This window comes from Rhea pennata, chromosome 8 (assembly GCF_028389875.1).
Source record: "Rhea pennata isolate bPtePen1 chromosome 8, bPtePen1.pri, whole genome shotgun sequence".
Classification (NCBI taxonomy): domain Eukaryota; kingdom Metazoa; phylum Chordata; class Aves; order Rheiformes; family Rheidae; genus Rhea; species Rhea pennata.
The window spans coordinates 21,509,718-21,534,298 of NC_084670.1; the positions used below are offsets into that span (position 1 = coordinate 21,509,718).

A 24,581-nucleotide genomic window follows, 5' to 3' on the forward strand; every position below is an offset into this window, starting at 1 on the left:
ATGTCTATCTGGATGAACTATCTTGAATTTAAAGATTCAGTTATTTAATTTGAGAATATTTGTGATTAATTTATGAACATTTCTTCCCATTTTGGGCATCCTCTATACATCTCAACCTCACACTGAAAAATTAAAGACAAAAAAACAAAAAAGCTGTTATTTGAACAAGAGCGCCACATAGTGTTATAATTTGTAATAGAAAACAAAAGGTAAGTAATCCATCTCCAACCTTTGAACCCAGGAAAACGAAAACCATTGACACCATTACAGTGAATACAAGTAAGTCTCTCCGTCTGGTGTTTTTTTTTTTGTTTTTTTTTTTAAAAAAACACAGGAAACTATGTTCAAGATGTGAAAGAGAAAAGAGGCACACGCTTTTTTAGTTCATTATGCAGTCTGTACATCTACTGCCAAAAACATTGACTTTGATTAAAGCAAAACAACAGTGAATTCAGCTGCAGCTGCACTCATTATTTGAATCTTAGTTTTCATCTGACACACATGACAAAAATAGAATTTCTGCATAAGACAAAGGCAGATGACCAGTATTTTGAGGCTGCATATAACAACTCAAATACAATTTCCTTAAAATAGTAAGCTTCTTGTGGTGACGCTAATCATGAACAACTTCCTGCTTTACTGGCAGTGTTTGCCTGTCTAGAACACAAGAAATATGCTAATGTTGATTCATCATCACAAGTTTAACACAACAGTAAAAGAACACCAAAACCTGCTCTCTCTCTCCATGTGAAGAAGTCCTATTGACTTCAGTAGGATTCTTTTTATGAACTAAAGCAGTAAGTATTTTCTTCTAAACAATATCTTAAGTTACCAATCAGTGGAGAGGAGAAAGAATACAGCAGCCACCAGGGACTCCAGAGTCAAACCACCCAGCACCTGTTTTTCTGCTGATATCCACAGGCAGTGGGTTTTATTTTATTTATTTTTATTAAGAATACACACAGAATCAAGGAATTTTGGGAGAGTCACTAGAAGACAATCACACATTGCTTCTATTACTAGTCACACAGAAGGAGAAAAAACTCCATGCATACATCAAACTTAACAACGCTTCCAATCAAATATAGCAGAATACTGTATAAGGCTTCACAAACTATACAATGCTGCTAGTACTGGGAAAGAAAAAATTTTATCCAAAAAGTAAGTTTTTCATCTTTATAACCTAGTATTAAATTTGAAACAAGAATCTTCCCCTCTTGACAAAAAGCAACTCTGTACAAGAGAGAGCAACTATTTTAACATTCATTTACATAAGAGTTTCTCCAGAGGACATGTAGATAGCTTTTGCTTTAGAAAATAAGCATTTACAAAGCAAACAGATAATCCATGTTTCCTGTTATGCAAGGCTATTCTTTTTCCAGTTTTTACATGACAGTTTTCATCTAAGTAAAAGAGACAATAAAAGCTTGAATTCAGGTACTTTGATTCAAGTTTTAAAAACCCTGTATTAACTGCTGCAGAACAATACAGTACAACCATCAAATTACAGAAAGAATGTAATTGACTTTAATTTTAAAAAGCCATCAATCACATCTAGAATTGAGAGATTTCCTTTTATAAACTCATAGTATACAAAAAAAGTCCTCCAAAACCCTGATTAAAAAAAACACCACACAATAGGGATTTTTTTCCCACCAACAAAAACCCGCTTGATCAATCTCTCAGCCTAGGTTTTGCCGTGGCTCTTCATAGTCTCCCCTTCTCTATATACAAATGACTTTTCCAGCTGAGAGGAAAGTGGACAATTCAACTTACACTCACTCATAACCTACAGCTGCTGCTTATAAGATTAATCACAGCTCTGTACAAGCTCCTATAGCTAACCTGGTTACTGGAGCAGCCAAAAGGAAGATACAAGACTAGAAGCATTGGCTTTTTGCTTGCTATAGAACTGCTTCTGCAACTAGCTGCATTATGGATTTGGGGATATGAAGAAAGAGGCAGAAGATAGACAGCTTAAGTGGAGAACATCACTACCGGACCCACAAGTATCAGTATTTTAGACCAGGCTATCAGTAAGCAGAAGGATGTTGCTGAAAAGTCTGTGCCAAGCCAGGCTTCATTTCCCACTATTGTTCTATCCAATTTTCCCAGCACCTCTTTTCCTCAGTCAGTTTACTAACACCTGGTTGAAAATACATTCCAAGGTGTTAAAGCTAAATCAATACTGTCAGGATTATCAAGAATAATGAAATGTAGAAGCAAGCTATTTAGGGCTGCAAGAACAGGTGTACTGCTTTGCCTGCAAAGCATTGTACTGCACGGCATATTAAGGGTGCACTTCAAGATTCTGTTTAAAGAGTTTCCTTCCATAATTAAGCAAATTAAAGAATATCTCTTTCCTTTCCTTGTACCTAGTTCATATTAGATAAATCTTCTAGTGACTAAAAATGCCCTCCCACACATTCTTATAAAGACAATTAAGATTCCTAGATGTGCCACCTCATTTAATCCTGACAGAAGCTAGTTTTCCTGAAATCAAACCAACTCCTGATCTCCATTTTACTCAACAACGCAGTCAAATACAACTGTAACATTACAGAGCAAACATTTTCACTTCCGTTTAGCCATCAAGTGGCATAAGTTCATCTCACTCATTCAGAAAAGTAATTCAGAAACCACAAGTGGCCAGAGACAGTAAAATACAGAAATCCATACATACCCTATGATAGTTTCTTTCTGTTTGGGTTTTTTTTTTTTTTTTTTTTTTTTTTGATCAGCACAGCTAGTTTATCCTGCACTTGTATTGCAGATATGCTTTCTCTTTATGGTTTAGAAGTACTAGGGGAACAGAGCAGTGTTTTATGAGTGATGTAAATGGTGGCTTTACTGAAGGACTGAAGTTTACAAACTCATATGCTTGTATTTGTACTGCTCTTAGAACAGAGAGAATAGTTTTTGCATTTAACTGCAAAGATACAGGACAACTTTGATCTAATGCATCAACCTGCAACTGTGACAGTTTTTCACTACGATTTTTTTTTTGTAATGCTCAAGACTATCAGAAGCAGCAAGCTGTCACATCGCATGCCATTAGAACACAAGCAGAGTGAACAGATATGATAGATCTGGGATGAGTCTTTTCAGTTTTCTCATTAATAATAAAAGATTTAGGGAATTGACTATCAAAACTGTTTTCAGTGCATCTTCTCAGACTTCTTAACTTATAATAGGCAATCAGTTAAATTAATGCACTTAAAATATAAACATCATTCCTTACTCAGGCAAAGGCTGCCACTAAAAATCACATCAGAAGACAGCTTTGGCATGACTGTAGGATCCTTCAATAGATTTGAATGCAATTCTCCCTAACACTGAGCATGACATATATGCACTGTTATTCTTCAATTATACCTTCAGGGAAGTGCGGAGGAGAAGTTGTAACGTAAAGAATTCCTTGTTTTTCAGTTGCATAATATTTCATTGCAAAAACTCTCAGTGACTTTCATGGATGGACTTATTTCAGATTTGGTTGATTGCTACCAGGAAGGCAATGAGGAACACTATATTTCCACAAACATAGATGGTTAACACAATCCGTTTAAACAGATGACCCTGTGAAAGAAAGGGGGGAGGGAAGCCATAGAAGTGTCAGTCTTTTTATGGTTTTAAACAACTAATCATACCATCTCATAGTAGTATTTACAAAATGATGACTTGCCTCTGCTTCTGCAGATGTGAGTGACTGCAATATCTGTACTCTGTCATCCTCTATCACTTCAACTGTTAGTGGGAAAGAAAAAAGTACAGTTAGGTCTGCTCTTAAGAGGAGTTTAGTTTTATATTGCAGAATTCCTGATTCTATAATTCAATCTTATACAGTATCAAATTAAAGAATACATCTTAAACCAGTTTTTGAACAGCACTGGGAAGACTCTCATTTGGCCGGTCATGACCTGTATTATGTTCATAGCACAAGCGATTAATGCTTTTGAGTTGACCTGGGGTGGGGGGGGGAAGGAAGAAAGAAAGAAAAGAAAAAGCAATTTTTGGCTACTGTAGTGACAAAACAGTCTCCTCTTTTTCTAGAGTGAGTAATCAAAACACTGAGTTCTGAGCTGAACAAGACATTTGTTTGATCTAAAACCATTCCCTTTTCATTTTAAAATAAGTAGATTTCATAAAGAAGTATTTTCAATTAACCAAGATAAAAATAGTTATTGTTGAAACATTTCAGACAAATTAGTCTATTTCTAAGAGAGTATTAGTGCATCTCAATTTAAATTCACATCTTCTCTAATTGTTCCTTTTCCACAAGCTACCTCACACAATCTCTTAACTAATTCCCGTTCTTCAGTTCTTTAGATGTGTACAGGTCATTTACATGTGCAGAGCGATCTCCTTTCAGAAAGATTTTCCAATGAAATTCTGATCCGCTACTATCAGTCTCTTCACTAGACATACTGGAGTCAAGATTTTACCTTAGTTCCCCTGTTCAATCACAGTTTCAAGTGTTTGTGCTTAAGTTTCTGATCATTTGTCTGCATCATTTCACTCACACAACAGTCATTCATACCAGCAGTTCATAACAATGTGTTCAATCTATCCATACATATTTGAGGAAAAAAGGCCACCATTTAAGATGGCATTAAAAATGTCTTCCTATAACACTTCAGTCTTGAAAGCTGATTTAGTCCCTTACCACTTTGTACAGAAGCATCACAGCATTACTTGAGAGAGATCCCCCCTCAGCTCACAAGTTAGAGCCAGTGAACTCATGCGAACAGATGGCCAAGTTGTATTTTTGCATTTTGCAATCCTCAGCAAACAAGTTAACAAGAGCTTTGTCAGGTTTGTACCTTTACGTATGAGACAGTAGCTGTGTATTTCCAGAAGAACATCGATCCCAACGTGCCAAGCTACAAAACCAATCATCGTATAGGTGTCCCACGGGTCTGGTAGGTCAAGCGCTGGTAGATCCATTCCCAAGAACATAGTCACAACTAGCCAGTAAAAACAAAATAATAAAGACATCAAGGATGCTGCTCCAGGGCAGCTGACAACACACACACAAACACCTTTGGCAGTACACTTCCTGGCTACAGGTGCATGGGGAGTGTGGTGAAGGTGCCCATCCAGCTAGAAGTTCTCGGAGGGGGAGGGGGAGGAGAGGGGAGGGGAGAAAGAGGAAAGGAAAGAGAAAAAAGGGAAGAGAATAGATGGGAAGCAGGGAGTGAAGGAGGAGGCCAGGTCAGCTTTCAGCCCGATCAGTCCCTTATGCAGTCACAAACACTAGCATTTGTGACTATGTCAAAAAGACCACAGCCACCTGAACTTATAATGCTTAAGCTGCTTGTGGAAGTTTCTCTCCAAAAATGGAAAGACAACCAGCTTAAGTTTCACTGACTAAATTTCCCCTCTCCCACTAAGTAACCTTGAATTATTGAGGTATGTTACTGTAAGAACAATATCCTCAAATTTTACAAGAGGAAAAGAGATTTGAAACGGGAATAAAAATAAAACAAAACACCAGATCCTTGTAGCAAAGATTTACCCCAAATTTGTCTACAATCTCTGTTGTGTTACTGAGCCACTTGTTGCCCTAAAGCTGCACCAGACATCCATTTAAAACCCACAGAGAAGGTGGCCAGCAAGAAAAGAGACTATCCATAGAACTCATGTTAAAAGCTGGAAGCCATGAGGTGAGAATAAGGCATAATTTTGAACCTTCACTTGAAATAAGTACATACAGGGGTGAACATCAGCCAAACATGTCAAATATGTAATCCACAGATCACAGGCAACTAAGTCATTTGAAGATTGAAGCAATCTGCCTCATGCCACAGGAGATCACATGAGCTAGAACTCAGCAACTGAATGTCCATAATGCTAAGAGGTCTAGGCACTTTTAGGTGAGCAGTAGCCCAGCTTACAAACAAAAATCACTTAAAAGGGAGTTACAACTATTACCCCTACTCACCAGCTAGTATTCTAGCTGTTGTACCAGTGCTCCAGTGAAACCAGTTAAACAACTGCCTCCTATAAAACAAAGAAAAGCATTTCATTGATCACTCAGTTTGGAAAAAAAGATCTCATAGAATGAAGATGAGGTACACAAAGTAGGTAACAATACAGAGAGTTTTGATAAAAATGGGCATGTTTAAGTTCTGTGCATATGATTTAATAAGCTATAGTTTAAATCTTAATTTAAACAGTAAGTATTGAGTACCTCGGTGCATGTGGAGATGGTCTGAAACCTGCCATAAGAGCCTGAAAAATTGCCAGGGCCATCACAGTACAGCCGAGATATGGATGAAAACCTGCTTGCTAAACAGAGGACATTTTTCCTTAGTGTCATATGTATATAAGGACAGAAAATACCCTAAAGTTGGAGAGTTTAATTAAACTTGTACTAGCGCTTTATAGTGGTGGAACAGCTTTGTATTTATACCGGCAGCAGCTACAGGACACAATAACCTGCCCCACAGCTGGATGCAGTTAGTTCTCCTTGACAACAGGGAGCTGCTGATAAGCCTACCTATATAGGCTTACACACAGGTTTAAGTTCCACCTTTTTACTGTATGGAGAAATCCTACCAGCTGAATAGCAAATAGTAATATGACTGTAGCAGCTGTTGCTCTGAGCTATTCATCCTCAATCCTGCTTCTTCAGGAATGGCCTATTTCTTAACTCTTGCCAGTACTGGTTTCTGTTCTCACCCTACATATTCTAATCTCACCTTAAACATTTTACTGAATTTCCCTAGCTCCTGGGGAGTTCTATCTGGATTAAATCACTGGATGCAGCTGCTCAAGTCCAAGTTCATAACACATTCTTACAAGAATTGAAGGCAAGAAGTTTACTAAGCTGGTAAGTCAGCTCTCCCAGTCTCACTCCCCTCCCCAATCCAACTTCTCTGAGGAACTGGAAAGAAGGCTGATTCAGTTCATAAAAAAAATAAAAATTAAAAATAAATAAAAAAAACCCACTGTGAGTAAGGACTTTATTTGGGAGAAAAGAGGAAGGAAGAAAAGCATAGCTGACCGAAATTTTTCAAGTAGAGCAAAAGAAGGCAACATTCCTCTTGTGTTGCTAGGTTTTGAAATGAGCTTGCTTCACAAAAACAGCTTTCATCTTAATTTCCTTGGCATTAGCCATAACATAATATATGTTAAAGCCAACAATGGATCTACTACTTGTACTTCAGTGAACATTAAATTTAAAGGCTGGACCAAATGAAAGTTAAAAAAAAAATTAAAACAAACAAAAATCCTCACATACTTACTTTGCACCAACCTCCTCGGTATATAAAAGGCAAAACAAAAGAAATGCTTGTGCACATGACTGTGGTTAACATAAGCATACGATGCACCTAGAAAGTAAAGTTTGTTTTTAGAAACTTTGCAGCTTTCTCAATAGAGTATTCAAATTTGTAAAGAAAAACATTCCCAATTCTCCCTTTAGAATTTGTCTTTACTAGTAAAGTAACTAAACTTCTGATTTACAATTATTTAGTCTTAAAGGACTAAAGATAGGTAATAACACAGTAAGGCTGGTCTCCTATCTCTTTAATCTAGTAGGTTTTAATTCTGTTTACAAGAGAGCTAAAACATACAGCTAGAGACCTGGAGGATATTTTGCCCACCTGAAACCATATCTCCTTTCCAAACAGGAGTGAATGAGACCAGACAGGTTTGAAGAATCGTGCAACAATAACACCAATGCTAACTGTAGTAACCCAGGCAACAAACATCAGAGCACCTGAAAATGGAAAGGGGATAGGGAAAACACGATCAAAGTAATTTATCTGTACATGAATACAGACTAAACCGTTATACATTCTTTGAAATTGTATGCATATGGCCAGAATTTACAAGTTTTTAATCACCTAGTTCAGACTACATTCAGCAATCACCTGGTTAGAGGGCAGAAACATCCATATAAAATAGAATTACAAAATGCCCACATAATGTGACAGAACAGATCCACTGACTGTGCATTTAATGCACTGCAGTACCACTGGCAGATAAGGTGAGAGTTACAGTTTTGTAACCAACTTAAAAGGCAGAGGATGAAACATTTGTGACAGGCTTTCACTGAATGATAGAGATCGAATAATAATTCTCTCATGGACTTGACTCAAGTCAACTATCATAAGAAAAAAAAATACCCACTATCTTCAGTGGCTTCAGACTACCAATTGAGGTAGTTTAAAATCTTTCTAATTTCAAATAAGCTACAACACAACTGAAAAAAAAACAAACAACATCAGGAAGCAGCAAACAGAAACAAGTCCTAATTATCAACTTGAAATGGAAACATAAGCCTGATTTCCTAGTCAAACTGAATCTTTTAACTCTTTTCTTGAATAGCAAAACCGACAATTAACAACTTCACCCTGTTCTTACAGTTTCAGACCTTACTAGCTAACAGTATATTTAATGAATACCAGAAACATTTACTCTGCAATAGTGAGGAAAACCTAACTGTCCAGTCTCAGTGGATGCAGAACTGGAAGTGGAAGGTAAAAGCTGCTGCTTACCATGAGCCTTGATAAGTTGGGGTGAGCGGGAACCTCCAATATCCTGTGGGAGTCCTGTGATATTGTACATTCCACTGGTGATCAGAGGCTGACGATGATGTTTGTATATTAGTCCCCCTAAGCAGTGATGTGAAGTGGTTTATTTATGGCTGATGAAAGTCACTGCACTTTTAAGACAAATCTATTCCTTATTTACGAATACAAGTCCTACTATGACCACTGTGCACAATCATGCAAACAGAACTTCTGACATGTAATACAGCAAGAATTTGGCTTGCAAATCAAAATTTGAACCCAAGACATCACCTAAGCTTTTTTTAAAAAATATTTATATTTATATATTTATATATATATTTATATTTATATATACACATAACATACAAGAAGCAACTCAATCTTTGTTAACAACAACCTTCTTCACTACACACACACTGTAAAGAATAATTTTCCATTTTATAAAGTTATGGTCAGTTCTCTCAATTAGTTAATGGTTCCTAGCATCAAGTGGGTGTGCAACAAGCATGAATAAGTCTACTTCAGCCCCTCAAAGCAAACTCGTGAATCCAGATGACTGGACTAAGTGCTTCACTCAAACTTGAAACTAGAGCCCTTATTTCAGATACTAATTCTCAGGTAAGCCATGTCTTGCTTTAAGGTAGGTACCTCTTGTTTAGAGATGCTCAAAGAAAAGCAAGCATTTGTAAATCAAGTTTACCTTCACTAGCCTCCCCATCTGCTAGAAAGATGTAGTAACTGGCATCCAGACTAAACCTCCCTTTATAAGGAGTAAAATGAATATTCCTTCTGAAAGAACATTGAAGAACACCATTTGCAAGTCTCCAGGACACATCTTCAAGTGCATTCTGTGAAATAGCAGACTTAATTAGTCTTTTCAAACAACCAAACGGAATTCTTTATCACCTTTTGGCAGCGTTTGGGCTTGTTTCTATCTAGCAAGCAAAACTAGCATCCCATAAACGTCTATGTCATGAGATAAAGCTTTTCTCATGTCTACACTGCCAAAATGTCCTTTTCGCTCCTATGTGTTTCTAGATAACCACAGTACAAAAGCAGGGGTAGATCTTCATCTCCCCTATTTGTCTTTCAAGATTAAGATAAGTACTTAGAGTAATTAAAAATACCCTGCAAACGTCATTCTCCACAGACCTGTTCAGCTCTGTGAAAGCAGCTGAAAGGTAAGGAACCACCACAACCATACAGACGCACAAGGGTAAGAACAGTAGTTCTGAACAAGATGATGTTCTATTGAGATTCCGGCTTATTCTTTTGCTCTATCAGAGCACTCTGGTAAAGCAGGTTATTTCCAACTTATAATTTCAATGTTTATTTTTCCTACTCCTTCTGCTGCACTAGGACAAACAATCTGGAAGGTGATTGGTTTAAAAATAAAGAAAATAAGTCTTGCAAAAGACAAAAGCATCACTGGAAGCAGTGATCTGAGGGAAAAAGGACTTTTGCATACTAACTTAAAATGTACACCAATACATTAGCATAGCAACATAAGGTTGGAGAAATTAGGACACATTTTTCTTGCTCACAACAACCATCACCCCTCCTCTTCCAACCTTTAATGCAAAGGCATATTCCAAGCTCAGCACTAAAGTGAGACCATTGCACCAGTAATAACATACACAAAGTTACTCAGCAGCATAAACTTCCCACCACATGACTGTTTTTAAAATGAGGCTTACAGACTCCCAAATGAAATATTTGGGGGGAAGAAAGAGCTCAATCATTCTCAGCATAAAAAAAAATATGAATCATGTTACTATTTATGGTTGTAGTGAAAATCAAAGGCATAAAGCAGCAACATACCACTAATCACTTCCAACCTACACTCATGCAAAATTCTTAGTTGTATGCAGATGTACCTCTGAATCCAAAACAGGCGGACTTCGTCCCTTCAGGTAGGCACTGCTTATGCTAACGCGGTGGTCCTCATTAACACATAGATATGCATTATCACCGCCCTAAAGAGTTTAAAATGTAAATATATTTACAAGTCCAATAAAAAAATCTGTAGTAGCAGTCTCCAAAAGCATTTTGAGTTAATTGATGCAGCAAGCAATGAGTTCTGGTCAATGGTCTAACAAAAGATCTGAGAGAATTCTCACATGAAGCTATTATTTGCCACCTTTCAAACACCTCAGTGTTATAGGGAGAACATATCAAGTCAAACAGATGTCACAGGTAAACTCTAGTTTCCCCCCCCCCCCCCGAGTCTCTTCCATATTATCAGAGATTTCTTTAATCATTTATAGGTTCTATTAAATTAATCAAATAAGACAGAGATAGAAGTTGAAGTTATTAATAAAAATAAAGCAACGCTCCTTAAAGTTGTTTGTCTCATACCTGTAAAGGCACAAAAAAGTGTTAAGAAACAACTGTTCTCACATCAGGGACACGGACATAAACAGTATTTCCTCTGCACAGCTGCTACTATGTATTCATCAAGAGTATTGTCCCTTCACTTTAACACCAATTAGAAAAAAAGGCTCTCTAAAATTTTTAAGATTATAGAAACAATGCTGAAGCAAAAACAGTTTCTAAAAAAAGAAAAAACCACTAAAAGCGCCTGAGGCAGTGGTGTTCAGGCAGAGTCCTTCTGGCTAGGCAACAAAGAAAGGCTTATCTAACTGCAAGCTAGTCTGCTACTGCCCAATTATAAAGGCTAGATTCTGCCAAGATAGATATCCATAGTAGAATTCTACCCCCCCAAAAAAGTCAATCCTGAGCTTAAAAGGCCATCCGTACTTTCTACAGCACTACAGAGGAGGTTACTTTGTATGACATACAGCACCACTTTGGTTTTCCACACAGATAGGAATTTAACTTTACTGCAATCACAAAAGTGACTACAGGAGAATGGGACACTCACCATCCACTGGTCATGGGACAATGCAAATGCTAAGTATCCTTCACTGGGACCACTCATCTCAATGAGTACTGAGCTCCTCTCTCGTTGAAAGGATAAGAAAAAACAGGAAGCACTTTCAGGATCACAGCTTGAAGGATTCCTAATGCAGAACTTCGTATTTCCACAGCCTGATGCATTAAACTACGTAATTAAGCAAAAAAGCAAGAAATCATCAGATAAGATATATTTCCCTCTTCCTCCTCCATTTCTACCCTATTCTAGAAGAAAACATACAAGGAACAGTAAAGAAGTCTCATCTACCTCCACATACCAATCTCTTAAGCCATTTCTACAATTACCCCAGGAGTAGTAAGTGAAACTATGGTGAACTCTACATTGTAAGTTACTTAAGATGAAATTTCACTTTAAAGACATCATAGCAGAAATATAATTTTGAAAAGGAAGTAAAAGTTTAAAGAAAGTTCCTTCAGTCTAATTTTTTAGAGAGGTAAAACCAATTGCTGGATGGGGAAAGAGGTAAAAAGAACATAAAATCTGTTTTGTTTTTAAAGTAACTATTCTATTTTAACTATTTTAACTATTTTAAAGTAACTATAGGCAATGACGTGTTATCCCGATTAAAAGCTATACTGTGACATCAAATAACAATGCTTGCTCAATCCATTAAAATTTAAGAATCTGTAATGGAAATCAGTAACACAGATGAACTCATACATGGAAGTTTGAGGCTGCAGTTATCAAATAGGAAGTAGAAGTAAGGATACATGACTAAAGCACTTCCAATGTTCTTCCCAGGTATGCATAACTTTAGCTGACAATTCAAAGGTTGATAGATCACTCGAGACTTAATCTGTGTGTGACAGATGATGTTTAACCCACACAAGTCGCGCAACTAAAGCAATACAACAGTAAATGCCTACGCGCTTAATCCCTGATACATAAATTACTCATCCATCATCTTGCCCTTTATGCCAATCCAGAACACAGACAAAATTTCGGATCGTATCAATGGGCTTTAATTAAATCCCATTGATGGCAAGCATTAAAGATGACATTATTTGGCTTTAGAATTACTTACTGGCTTTGTTAAGTAAGAAATTGGATGTGAAGTTGATACAGTCTCTGATGTTCTGTGCAAGGATGTTGTTGGCGATGGTGCATTAGGCTGAGAAACAATGGCACCAGGAATCTTTACCCAGAAAGTCTTGTACTTCTTCACAACTGTGGCTCTTAAAAAATAAGTGGGGGGGGGGGGGAGAGAAGAGAAGAAAGAGGAAGAAAAGGAAAAAGCTTTATAGTTTGTACAGTGTGTTCGTTTTTTTAAAAAAAAAAAACGACCCAACGCACACAACCCAACGCACACAACCCAACAAACAACACACACCACAGACCATACACATACCCCTTAATGCAGGGGCCCTAAAACACCGTATCATTTAAAGTAGTAAAATATCTGAAGCCTCCGTGGAAAAGTAATTTTTAAACATCCCACCACGTGGACTTCTGGATACAAGAAATAGATTTATCCCTGTGGCACAAATTGCAACCTCAGGAAAGGGAGCTGTTTGCTTTACACTTGAGATTTGCATAGCTTTTACCCATTGGTTTCAAAAAACTAACACGTAACATGATGGTATACATACGATTTTTAGACTAAAAAAGAAAAACAAGATTCTTAGCACGTATGTTTGCTCATATGCACGAGCAGTAAATAGTCAACTAGAAATGCAAAAGCAATCTGTTTCATAATTCACTTCTACTCTCCCACAAAAGTCAAAGTGATCAACTCCAAGCTTTCCCTAAGAACCATCTACACTAATGCAGAGTTTGAAATGAGCAAAAGACGTTAGATCTTCAACTCCTTGGTCTAAATATGCTTCTTAGTTGCTAGCCCATATTTACAGTAGACGTAACGGTACAGGTTTGCTTTATTTGTATTTTAATAAACTAGAAGTAATACTGGGTTTACTTACAGAAACTGTACATGTTTTGGTGCATCTCCAGGAGCAATCCAATAAACTTTCACGTATTTCTTCTTTGCTTTACTTGTGTGACTGACCGCTGAGTTCTGAAGGTGCACACATATCAAGAGTTACACAGTGGAAACACACCAATGAGATTTCAGCTAATAGTCATCACACAAGCTGCAGGTAAATCCTGAACAGATATTTCACTACTATACCCCACAGATCTAGTCCAATTAGCATGAAAAACCTAATTTTCACCCATCAGTCGTAAGTAACTTGGATGAAGACCACCACTGAAACTTATACAAACAGCCAAACCTGAAGAGAGAACCTAAACTAGTGTGTCAGATGACAGGAGGCAAACTAGAATTGGTCTTGGGGTCAGAAAGTTAGCTGTGTGACACAGTTACCACGGGAGGAGGCATGCAAGTGGTGGAAAAAGTGGAGAGAAAACAAAACAAACACACACACCCACATCCAGGCAGATTTTTTGAGAACTTTGCTTCACCAACTCAGATGACCTGTTCATAAAGCTCAAATGGGTTGCTGAAAACCTAGACAGAGTTGACATCTCTTGCACACGAAACACACAACGCAATTCATCAAAAACAGATGTTGGAGATGGTGATCTAACCTGTTATTAAGAAGGCTCCACTAACAGGAATGGACAGAGCAACACCATGGCTAACAGCCTATTCTAGCGTTTGTTTTCCACAACTAACCTAAACTTTCCTTGCCACAAGTTAAGGCATTTTCTTCATATTGGGTCCTTAATAAGTGTGGAAAATGATTGATAACTCTCCTTTATAGAGCAGAGGAAGCATGTCCTCCTCTTTATAATGCGAGATATAAGTAATGATGATATACAGTCAGATGATACTGCAGTGAGCCATGCCTCCGAACTGCAACCCATATGAACTTCTTGAGATACTTACTGAGTTCAAAGAATATTAAGCAGGCTAGTTCTGCCTCATTACAGATGTAGTCTACTACAAATTCCTTAGTGTCTGATGTCTCATTTTAAGACATTATACTGTACCTTTGTATGGCCACACGTCAGAAGCTGAGAAAGTCTCTGGTCAACTAACATAAAAGAACCAACTGCAGGGCTATCCAAGTGTTCTGCATCTCGCGCCTGTATGAAAAATCCTTCAAAATCCGGCCCAGACAGATTAACTGAAGCAAGAAGGAAAATAATAGGCAGTTGAAATATTCTCCAAAGAAAGAATGAAAGATTTCAAGACTCACCACTGAAACATCATCTTACAAGTACTGAATGGCTGCTATAGGAATCATCTGAACAAGATTCAACTGCTTATATAGCTGAGTAAAGACATACTACAACAGCTCTATGACAGACTAAGAAAAACAAATTAATCTCTTCAGCTATAATGGACACAGTACCTTCTATTTTGTCCCCTGGTTTAAATTCAGTCCCATTTACTGTAATAATGTGCTCAGGTGACAGCTGGGGAGAGCTACCATGATGAGGCATCATGCTACTGCAGACTTCTCTTATTTTTCCGTTTGGATAACCATCCAGAGGTCTACAGAGGCAAATAAACATCCAAACAGCAAAAGCAAGTCTCGACAGCTCCATCTGGAAAAATAAGAGTCATAGGCAATGAAATAGTCACCCTCAGCATTTTAGATCTCCACTAAACAGAGAGAGGAGTCTTTGTCTTTTTGTTTTGAATATATCTTTAAATGCGAGTATTCAACTGCCTTTAAAAGAGGTAGCTGAATACTCACATTTAAAGATATATTCAAAACAAAAATATGCAAATAGAGGACACCAGTCCCAGCTGCAGTAGCTCTGTGTGAGTAATATATGCTTCTGGTAACTGCCAGATTTTGCAAGAATGTTCACAGATATTACATTTTAGCCCTTTTTACAGGGCTGTATAATTGATGGATCCCTCCATGAATTTGATAGATTCCTCCTCTCCCAGAGAATTTTGGCTATATGATTTTTTAGATTCTCCTTGCTTGTGTCTCTCTCTTTTATTAAAAAAAACAAACAAACAAAAAAATCCAAGTCCTTTAAACATCTATGTAAATGCACAGAACATATGAATCTCAAAACACATTTTATTGATTTACAAAGGTCCACAGAACTGAGGAACTATCCAGCTAACATCCAAGGTGATGAGTTCTTCTCTGGAGATACTGAAATTGCCAAGTGTCAGAAACACGGAGGGTCTTTTTTGTTGTTGTTTTTGGGTGGGTTTTTTGGGGGGGCATTTTTTAAGCACAGTTACTACTGTGATTGTTTGCAAGACCACAAACCAGAGTTAATTCTAGCTTTTAAATATGCAAAATAGTGGGAAGCGGGTATGAAGAGTTAAACAAAGAAATATGAAAGCTTACTGCCAACAAGCACAAGACTCTTCCTTGCAATCTCTTTTTGGATGTTGACTTCCAGACAATTATTAGAGCAGTATTATTTAACCAAACTTTAAGGGAAGAGGGTACATGGGAAACTTGTGGAATAGCAAATATGAAGAGCCTAAGATAGTAATAAGATTGCACAATCCTAACATCCATCATCTAATGATTTGCTCTGTCACAATACTGTTTTCAAGATAGCTTGTAACTGTTTTGCTATTTAGCAGTATATAGTGCTTACAATTGTACACTACTTACAGAAAGCCTTACCAACAAGAAGCGTTTGCATGTCCAACAGGCTGAGAGAACAAAATGCATCTTTCCTTCTATCCTTAGACACAAAAAGTGGATTATCAGCCCTAGCGGTACACGTACCAGGCAAATAGGCCTGCCTTCTGGAGAGGACAAGTCCATCTTGTACCAAGTGATAAGAAATATCAGGTTATGAAGTTCCCTGATAGCACACATGGATGTGAAGATAAGAAGGGAATAGAGTCATTTTAGACTGAACCTTGATATCTAAAGAGCAGTCAAAGAAGAGCATGCCTTAAGGCCTACTCTTAGGCCTCACATGCCATAAATGTAAGGCAGTCTTACACACTCGTCAATAATATTTTTCTAAAGTTTCTACACATTCAGTGTCAGAAATGCATGTTCAGATCACATTTGTACTTCAACGTAAGACCTCCTTAGTAACTTCATGTCAGCAAATGCAAGAAAATCTATGGGCTTTTTAGACAGTTACATTTCAGGAACTAGGAAAAAAAAACATATTCAGTTTCTCCTCATAAATATTCAAGAAATCATGATATTATTAATACCTTCCGGTTTAATTAAATCTTGCTTTCTAGTCCCAATTCCTCTCCAAACTGTCAGAAATCTAAGTCAACATGATTTTGTTCAGACGCTGAGTAGGTAAAAGTACAGTTCAATGCAACAGCAGCATTAAGACAGCTTGCATGAGTACTGATGAGATCTTCAGAAAAAGCTGCTGCCAAGAGATAAAGCTGCATATCACAACAGAGACAAGAAAAGGAGTTTAGCATTCTTCTTTAAGTAGCAAAGGACGTGGTAGAGATTTCAAACAAAACAAGAAATGTTCCTTGGTAGACTCATCTGATTCTAAAGTTGATGGAACGTAGGAGAGAAAAGGAAGAAGAAAGACAAGAAGAATGACAACTAAGGTAGAAGTCTAAAAGAGGTACTGTCTATACTAAGAATATAGTTTTTTTACAGGGTTAACTGCAGAAACAAGCCTTCTCTATGTCCTTTCAAGGATGTGGGCTAGATCCTATACAAGATATTTATCTATCTAATTAAAATTCAACCTTCCTCCAACAAGTTATTCATTTTCCTTGAGAAATCCCTATTTTCCTTGAGTTTGGATATTTGTTCTGGCACTCCACATTCTACATTTAAGGGGACGAAGATGCAGAGGGAAGGCAGGAAGCATTTTTACAATGCCAGTCATTCTGTGGTTAGCTAAAGATTCATTTTGTCTTTTCAGAAAAAAACAAACAAACAAAAAAAAAAAACACTCCTAAAGTGTTATTGTAGGTACATACACCATATAATGAACAGGTCAGCATTCTACAGAAGCCAAGCATTAAAAATTAATCCTTATCTAGTTCCTTTGATTGAAAGACTCTAGACTTTAACTCAAATGTCATAGTAACACCTTTTTTATAACACAGCAGTATTTTTATAATCATATTTAAACTCAAAGTTTGAGATAAACAAAAATACAAGTTTACAACTACTTATTTACTGACTCTAAATTGTTAGTGTCTCATTGTGACCCCTCCTCTTTCTGTAAAGGTCATACATACTCTTTAGCCAATACTTGTTCAAAACAAGCCTCATATCGATCAGTTAACAAGATAGACAAGTAAAAAGAATCTGAATATACAGAAAGGAAGAAGGAAGAGAGAAAAAGTCAACAAGATGCCTAGAATTTCCTCATACGAGCAGTTTGAATTTTTGCTTTGGCTCTGAAGTGCATCTGTTACAAGAGCATGAAATAGCATTTCCTGCCCTTGTGATTATGATGTTCTTTGGTCAAGTGAAGGAAAAAGTGAGTTGGTCTGAAGAGCTGAGCACGTATCATCAGCAGCTCAAGAATGAACAATATTAAAAAAAACCCTAAGGAATTTATCTAATCAAATTCATGAACCAGCAATAAGCATTTCTGAGAAAGGACAAAGAAAGGTATCTTTATACCCTGGCTGAAGATTGATAAGCAATTATATCTATTACCAGCCAGTCAGATACTTGCACAATGGATCTTCTGTTTTGTTTAAGTTAACAAGTCTCCACACACACACTAGGCACTGCTAAGCACTAAGTTACTCCAACATAAGCAATCATCCTTTCTTCTACAAGATTATATGGTTTCTCTTTTCTCTATAGTTCTACATGTTACTTGCTTTCATGCAGTCAGATGAATGACTGCATTTTCCGAAGTTTAGCATGCTATATCCTAGAACACAGGACTGTCACAGAGACTCACAGGAGTAACTAGCATTTATAGTAGTCTAATTAGTCATTTATATAGTCTAATTACATACACATGTTGAAGTATCAATGTTGGTAACAAATGCATATACCATATACTGCAGAACGTAAGCAACTTTCTTCTGGTATTCCCTTTGCAGTAAGACCAGAGGAAAGTAAGACAACTAAATCCGACAACACCATCCATAAGTACAATCAAAAATAAAATGTTGCAGGATTAATGGTATAGAAAGTCTTCATTACAGGAGGCTATGTTCAGAAAAGCCTAAGTGTAGCATGTGAATCATGATTAACCTTACCATGAAGGAATAAATGCCTTTTAAAGAATAAAATAAAGAACAAAATCTTGTACCAAGAACAACTTTGAGGTTAATTGAAGCTATTTTACAGAACTATTCCTCATTCTATTATTTTATTGCCCCCAGAAAAATGGCTCAAAAACCAGGTAATTTTTCTTTAAATAAAAGTGGATCAGTAGATTTCAGTGAGATCTTTTACAGTTAAGACAGAGTAAAGACTGAACATGAACTGTGTTAAAACCTTAAACCATGAAAGTATAGCCATTAAGGCTAGATTCAAAGTGAGAATCACTAGTGAGTATTCAAACTTGAGTTAATATAATAAGCTTGGAAGAAGTAAGAAGCAGCTTTGAACATAGTGACTTATTTATAATCCTTTTAAACAGGACAACTCCTTGATGGCAGCATACAGATTAGTAGTCACTTAAGTCCCATTTACTAAAGAGGAATAGGAATAACTGACTTCAAAGTTAAATCATAATGATGCTAAAAACACACAAAAGCTATTTCTTGCAGTATTCTTCCAACAGACAACTTTCTAGCATTTATCTTGACTTAATATCATTTAAGCTCTGTCTGGAAGAACAAAAGGGAGTTTAAGGATTTTTGCACTACCCAGTGATCTGTTTTCCAAGACAGAAGCATTTCTGTGCAATGCTTCTATGTTAACCAAGGCCTGAATACATACAACTTCCTTGCTTCCATCTGGCACACATGAGGTACCACACCATGCCACAGCATGTAAATGTCCCAGCCAAGACTACAGGGGTGTGCTGCGGAGCATAGCAGCTCCATAGCTGCAACACACTCCGAGAGCACAAACTGTCTGTTTTGCTTAGCCTGGTACTATGCAAAAACTTATTGATGTGTTACATATATATGACCTAACACAGCTGTCTTTATACATAGATTAGACACTATACCATACTACATCACTACACTATGAGAGAGTTACTCAAACCACTACATGTTCACGCTTATTTACAAGGGGAAAAAAGCCTCAGGACCCACTAGTTCAAAGCATGTCTACAACTTTATTATCTCCCTCCCTCCATACTCAGAATTTAACTTATCTCCCAAAAGATGAGTAAGGTTCAGAAAGAAAGCTCCAGAACAAATTAGTTTTAAGAAAATTCATCATTATCAGTATCATTCAAACAGTATTTCAAGAGTCATTCAACTGGGCAGGAAGAGAGCACAAAAAGAGTTCTTCATACTTACCAGAGGGCACGGCATGACAAGAACACTTATGTGATAATTTGAACACTAAGTAGTTAAAGGCCAAAAACAATTATCTGCGGCTTAACCTCAAAAGATATTGCCTGCAAAGGCAGATAGTAGAGAAGAAAAAAAGAGGTTTACCACAGTAGGCCTCTGCCAGCTTCTGTAAATGACACATGCAGTTGTACTGAATTACTTAATTACTTCAGATTGACTAAACATTTGGAATTTTAGATGACTGGAGTCACCTAATGCATACTGTGGTAATCCCATTTGCCTCCCAAGGAGGAAGGAAAAAGATACAACTGGAAAAAAAGTAAGCAATTTCACTGTCTTTTAGGTGGACTCATTTAATACTGGCCCAGCAAGCTTCCAAGGCCAGAAGCAATTGCATTTTTCATTAAGGAGGGAAGGAGAGAGCAAGTGCATACATGAGAGTTAATGCCTTCAGTTGACTAACTTAGCAATCTAATTTAGGTGCTTACTATGAGGTTCAAGAATTGACCCCAGAACAATTGAAGAATTAAATCTAAGTAGTTGTTTCTCATTTTTGTACATGTTGTCTACGAAGAAGGGAAATCCTCTGTATGTACATAGCACTGGCATGCTGTTTTTTCTGTATTGCCAGCTCCCTCCTGAAGACAGCATGTGGAAAAAGAAAGCACAAACTAAAGTTGTATACCTTCCCAGGCCAATTCATGCATGTACATAAAAGACTTCTACAGTCCCTGCAGATATCAACAGCTAAAAAATACCCAGTTCCTTAAGTGCACAACGTCCATGCACAAACATGGAATTTCTTCACAGAAATCTTTCAGCTGTTTGAGAACTCCATTAGGTGCAGAAGCCTAGTTTCAAAGAGGGATGGAAGAGAAAAGGCAGGATAAACTTACTACCAACTCAAAAGTGCAAAAGCCATCATGGCCAGAACTTTTCTTCTGAGCACCATCGAACAAGTCTAATGGGAAGCGAAAACAGGCTGTCTAAAGCAGGATAAGCCATGTTAACAGATAGTATTTGTGCACATGATACTATGTCATGTCCCTTAGGAAAGATATTCTCACAAAGCACTGATAGTTAAATGCCACAAGTAGGTTTAATGAAAAGTTCACCCTAGTAAGTAGGTTTAAGTACTTACCTTACAACTATTCCTTCTCTTACAGTGACTGAGTAAAGTTGTCATTGGTTCTGCTACTTGCAGTAGGGCAATCTATGTAACATTGTACCTTCTTCTATTTAACTTGCATCTAATAGCATTACCCTTTATCATACCCAGGATCAGAGGAAGTACTTCTGAAACAAGAAACAGTACATACACAAATTAAAAACAGAAGAAAAAAAAGAAGCAACCCACATATTTGGAGAGATCCTTTTACTTCAAGGATGGATTTTAAAGTTACTTCTCAAGTCCACAATATCCTACAGTTCACCTAAGGTAAGTTGTAGTGAAGCTCTAACCCTGCAGCATCTTGTGCTGTCACAAACAAGTACTTTCACAGACCTCACCACAGTTTCATGGTAAGTCATTATTTTAAACTATCTTCTGGTGTAGTGAAGGGGGGGGAATCAAAACAACAAAAAAGTCCCTCTGTTCATACCTTCTTTCTCAAAGCACAAGTTGATACACTTTTGCAGCATGATTTTACAGCTTATTACCCCTATTACTTATTACTCCATACTAAACAGGCACTTCATTATAGAATAGAATAAAGAAATCTTAAAGAGATCTAAAGAGTGCTCTCATTTTCTGTGGTTTTTGTACTATACTTCACTCAGAATGAACAAGAGCCAAGGATTTTGCCCTCTTCACTTATTTGCTTTGACTATTTAACTATCTTCCAGGCAGCTGCTCTGCCCATAATCAGTTAAGGACCTAGCCTTGCAGACTTTTATCTATATGATAAAGCCTCAGAAAAACAAAGTTGTAGATAAACTTAAAAATGACATAGTTTTAGTTACCCCAGCAAGTAAAGGATCAACACATTTACTGTATTAATTACAGTGTGGCCACTTCCTACACACATTAATTAAGAAACAAGAGAATAAAGTAATATTCATAAAACATTAAGAAGCAAACAAGATACATGAGCAACACGGCATGGTCTTCAAATGAAGTAAGCCATAGCTCACATTAGTGAACACTGCTTCTTTAACATCTCAAATTCATTAAGGCAAGCATGCCTAAAAGTTCTCTCAAAAACAATCCAGAAATGCTTGGATGAAGGGCACTACAGTTACCCAAGCCGTTTAAAAACCTCACCGTGCTTTAACTTGCTCCGCAATTGCTCCAGATGCTCCGTTAAGCGCAGACAGTTTCCCACACGCTCGCGATACACACGCTCTCCGCGCTCGCTACAGCGGGCTCAACCAAAGCGCTCCCGACCTGCCGCCACCGCCCCGGCTGCCGCCCGCGGTTCCCGGCCCGCTCCGCTCGCCGCGCAGGGAGCCGCCGCGCCGCGCAGGGAGCCGCGGGCCGGGGCGGGGTCTCGGCCGGCCCGGGGGCGGGAGCGGGCACCGCGCAGCGCCCGCTCTCGGAGCGCACCTGAGCGGGGGCACCGCCTCCACGGTTAGCAAGGCTTCAGGACTCCGCGTAACTCGCTGCCCCCGAGCAATTCCGGTCCCGTCAGATCTGCTGTGGGCGTGTAACTGCTCAGCAGTCTCCAAACAGGGGAAGCGCTGATGCTTGTCCCGATTTTGCAACTGCAGTCTTGCCCCATAAGCTTCAGCGAGGCATCGCTTCACTCACCCTGCTATTCCTGCGCCTAAAGGCGTTCATATATACACACGTGCAAAATCAGGGGCTTCTTACCAGCAGACCAGAAATGTACTGTATGCAACTGCAGCTTCTTCTGCAGGCTTCTTCTGTAAGCTTTATTCTTCATTTTATTCTAAGGTCCTCAGTTGTTGCCAAAAAAGAAAAAAAAGCACAAAAGGGCAATTATTAACTAAAACTGCAACTGCACCACATACAGCTTATCTAGATGAGCCCCATGTACTAGAACTACAACTGGGAGCCTCATGGCAGCACTCTAATCAAGTCTAGTAAGTCTTACCTGGTACTTCACAGATTTTTTTTTTTCAGGGTGAGGGGGTTGAGCAAGGCACATTTAAACTGAAAATATCTATTTAATATTTTCAAGAGAATTCTCACTGAAAAGTCAGACACTTTAATAAACCAACTTAGTTGGCTATGTCTTCTTTCTTCCCTTCACAGGAAAAAGGGGGATTTTACTCCTCCCACAGTAGAGAAATACCTTCTGCAAAAGGGGAATTTCACTCCTCACACACAACAGAACTACTGTGCTCATGTTTACAATATGTCTTGTCTGGAGGCACAATAATTCAATTGCTTACTTCTGTATTTGAGCAGGTCTAGTGATCTCACTACTATTAACTTAGTCTTATCTTCCTAAAAAGTACTATCTACTATAATAGTGCAGACTTACCAACTCTATTTTTTCTTTATAACTTCTTTGTTAAGAATTGACAGTGTGTTCTGAAAGTGTGTTCTGAAATGTAAAGCCCACGAATGCAGCTCTTGCAACTAGTTTCTTTAATCAGTTGCAACTTCACAAAACTTGTTGTGGGTATATAAAGTGTTTATTAACTTATGCTTTCTCCATCATAGTAACTGTGTTTATAGATGTAGCTTTTTAAATTATTGATAGGTTGATAGTAGCATACATACATACACACAAAGTTAATGCTTTACTAGCATTAATAATCAGAACTGGAAAAGCTTTTAAACTACTGTGAATGATGTGCAGATGGTGAATAGTGCTACTAATCTTATATACAGAATGATGTTCTTTTCTATCTTTCTACACCATTTCTTCAAGTCTGTGCATTTAGACTTGGCCCATTATATGCAGGAGGTAGGTCTTTCTATGAAGATAACTGTCCTGACACCTGTATTTACTGATCTCCCTCTAGTGTATTCTTTGTTACTAAGACAAGGCTTCAGCATTTTCCAAGCTTTTCAGCCTAATTGGCTTAGCTAAATATGTATTTAGGAACAATAACATTATCTTGGATAGAAGAAGCCTTCCTATCAAAGCAGTTTTCATAATGCTTTTTTTTCCCCCTTAAAGAGAGGGGGATCTTGAGTCATAGAAACAATCCTCATTATCTCAAAGGAAATAAATGAAGACAAAAAGTCATAATGTAGGGTGACATATTTTTTTCCATAATTAACTTCATTCTTCTTCCTTGAGCTTTGGCACTGCTTCATACTAAATAATTTTGTCAACTGATTTACCACTAACTAGATTTACTTCTTTCAGTCAATAACCCTAATTATCCACATGATGGCATTAGCCACTAAGTGAAATAAGGTTTTCCACTTCTAATGACTATACAGAAACCTGCTTTCTTTTTCTATCTCTAGTCTGACTCAGCAACAGCTGAAGTGCATACACAATAGCTTTCTATCAAGAAGCCCATATCTTTGCCTTAAAGAGAACTTTTTAAAAAAAAATACTCTCTTGCTAATACAAATACCAGAATTAATGTTGGTTGCTAAATATTAATTTGAGTCAGGTCTGTACAGGCACTATGATATAATGACCACCTGCCATGTTTCCCAAAGGATCTCTGCTTAATTCAATGCACAGCTGACTTAGCTCAGTTAATAAAAAGCAACTCTAAACAGCTGAGTAACAGCAATTCCTAACTCCTGTGAGTTCATGTAGGAAACACTACCCAGCTATGAGCAAGTTACTTCTGAGTTCCAGTTCTAGGCTAACCAAAAGGTCTAACTATAGCATTTAAGGTAAGTGTTAAGTAAAGA

The 24,581-nt window shown here is 37.7% G+C and overlaps 1 protein-coding gene across 22 annotated transcripts in view; it reads right to left on the reverse strand.

The window, feature by feature from the left end:
- The window catches only part of FRRS1 (ferric chelate reductase 1), a 177,122-nt gene that overhangs the window by 148,001 nt on the left and 4,540 nt on the right, over positions 1–24,581 (reverse strand). For 16 of the 22 annotated variants that reach the window (XM_062582132.1, XM_062582140.1, XM_062582139.1 and 13 more), the window contains exons 1-16: positions 16,029–16,087; positions 14,775–14,970; positions 14,410–14,546; positions 13,377–13,471; positions 12,482–12,632; positions 11,404–11,583; positions 10,397–10,495; positions 9,220–9,367; positions 8,505–8,621; positions 7,608–7,723; positions 7,248–7,334; positions 6,191–6,288; positions 5,942–6,000; positions 4,821–4,964; positions 3,683–3,744; positions 3,376–3,576 (exon numbers count right to left, since the gene is read on the reverse strand). In XM_062582132.1, the coding sequence (XP_062438116.1) occupies positions 3,484–3,576; positions 3,683–3,744; positions 4,821–4,964; positions 5,942–6,000; positions 6,191–6,288; positions 7,248–7,334; positions 7,608–7,723; positions 8,505–8,621; positions 9,220–9,367; positions 10,397–10,495; positions 11,404–11,583; positions 12,482–12,632; positions 13,377–13,471; positions 14,410–14,546; positions 14,775–14,970; positions 16,029–16,076 (1,830 nt within the window). In that variant the 5' untranslated portion in view covers positions 16,077–16,087 and the 3' untranslated portion in view covers positions 3,376–3,483. Of the gene's footprint in view, positions 1–874; positions 3,577–3,682; positions 3,745–4,820; positions 4,965–5,941; positions 6,001–6,190; positions 6,289–7,247; positions 7,335–7,607; positions 7,724–8,504; positions 8,622–9,219; positions 9,368–10,396; positions 10,496–11,403; positions 11,584–12,481; positions 12,633–13,376; positions 13,472–14,409; positions 14,547–14,774; positions 14,971–16,016; positions 16,088–20,930; positions 21,086–22,052; positions 22,220–22,334; positions 22,569–22,601; positions 22,681–24,581 lie in introns of those variants that run through there. The other 6 variants (XM_062582149.1, XM_062582150.1, XM_062582148.1 and 3 more) reach the window with 6 other exon arrangements.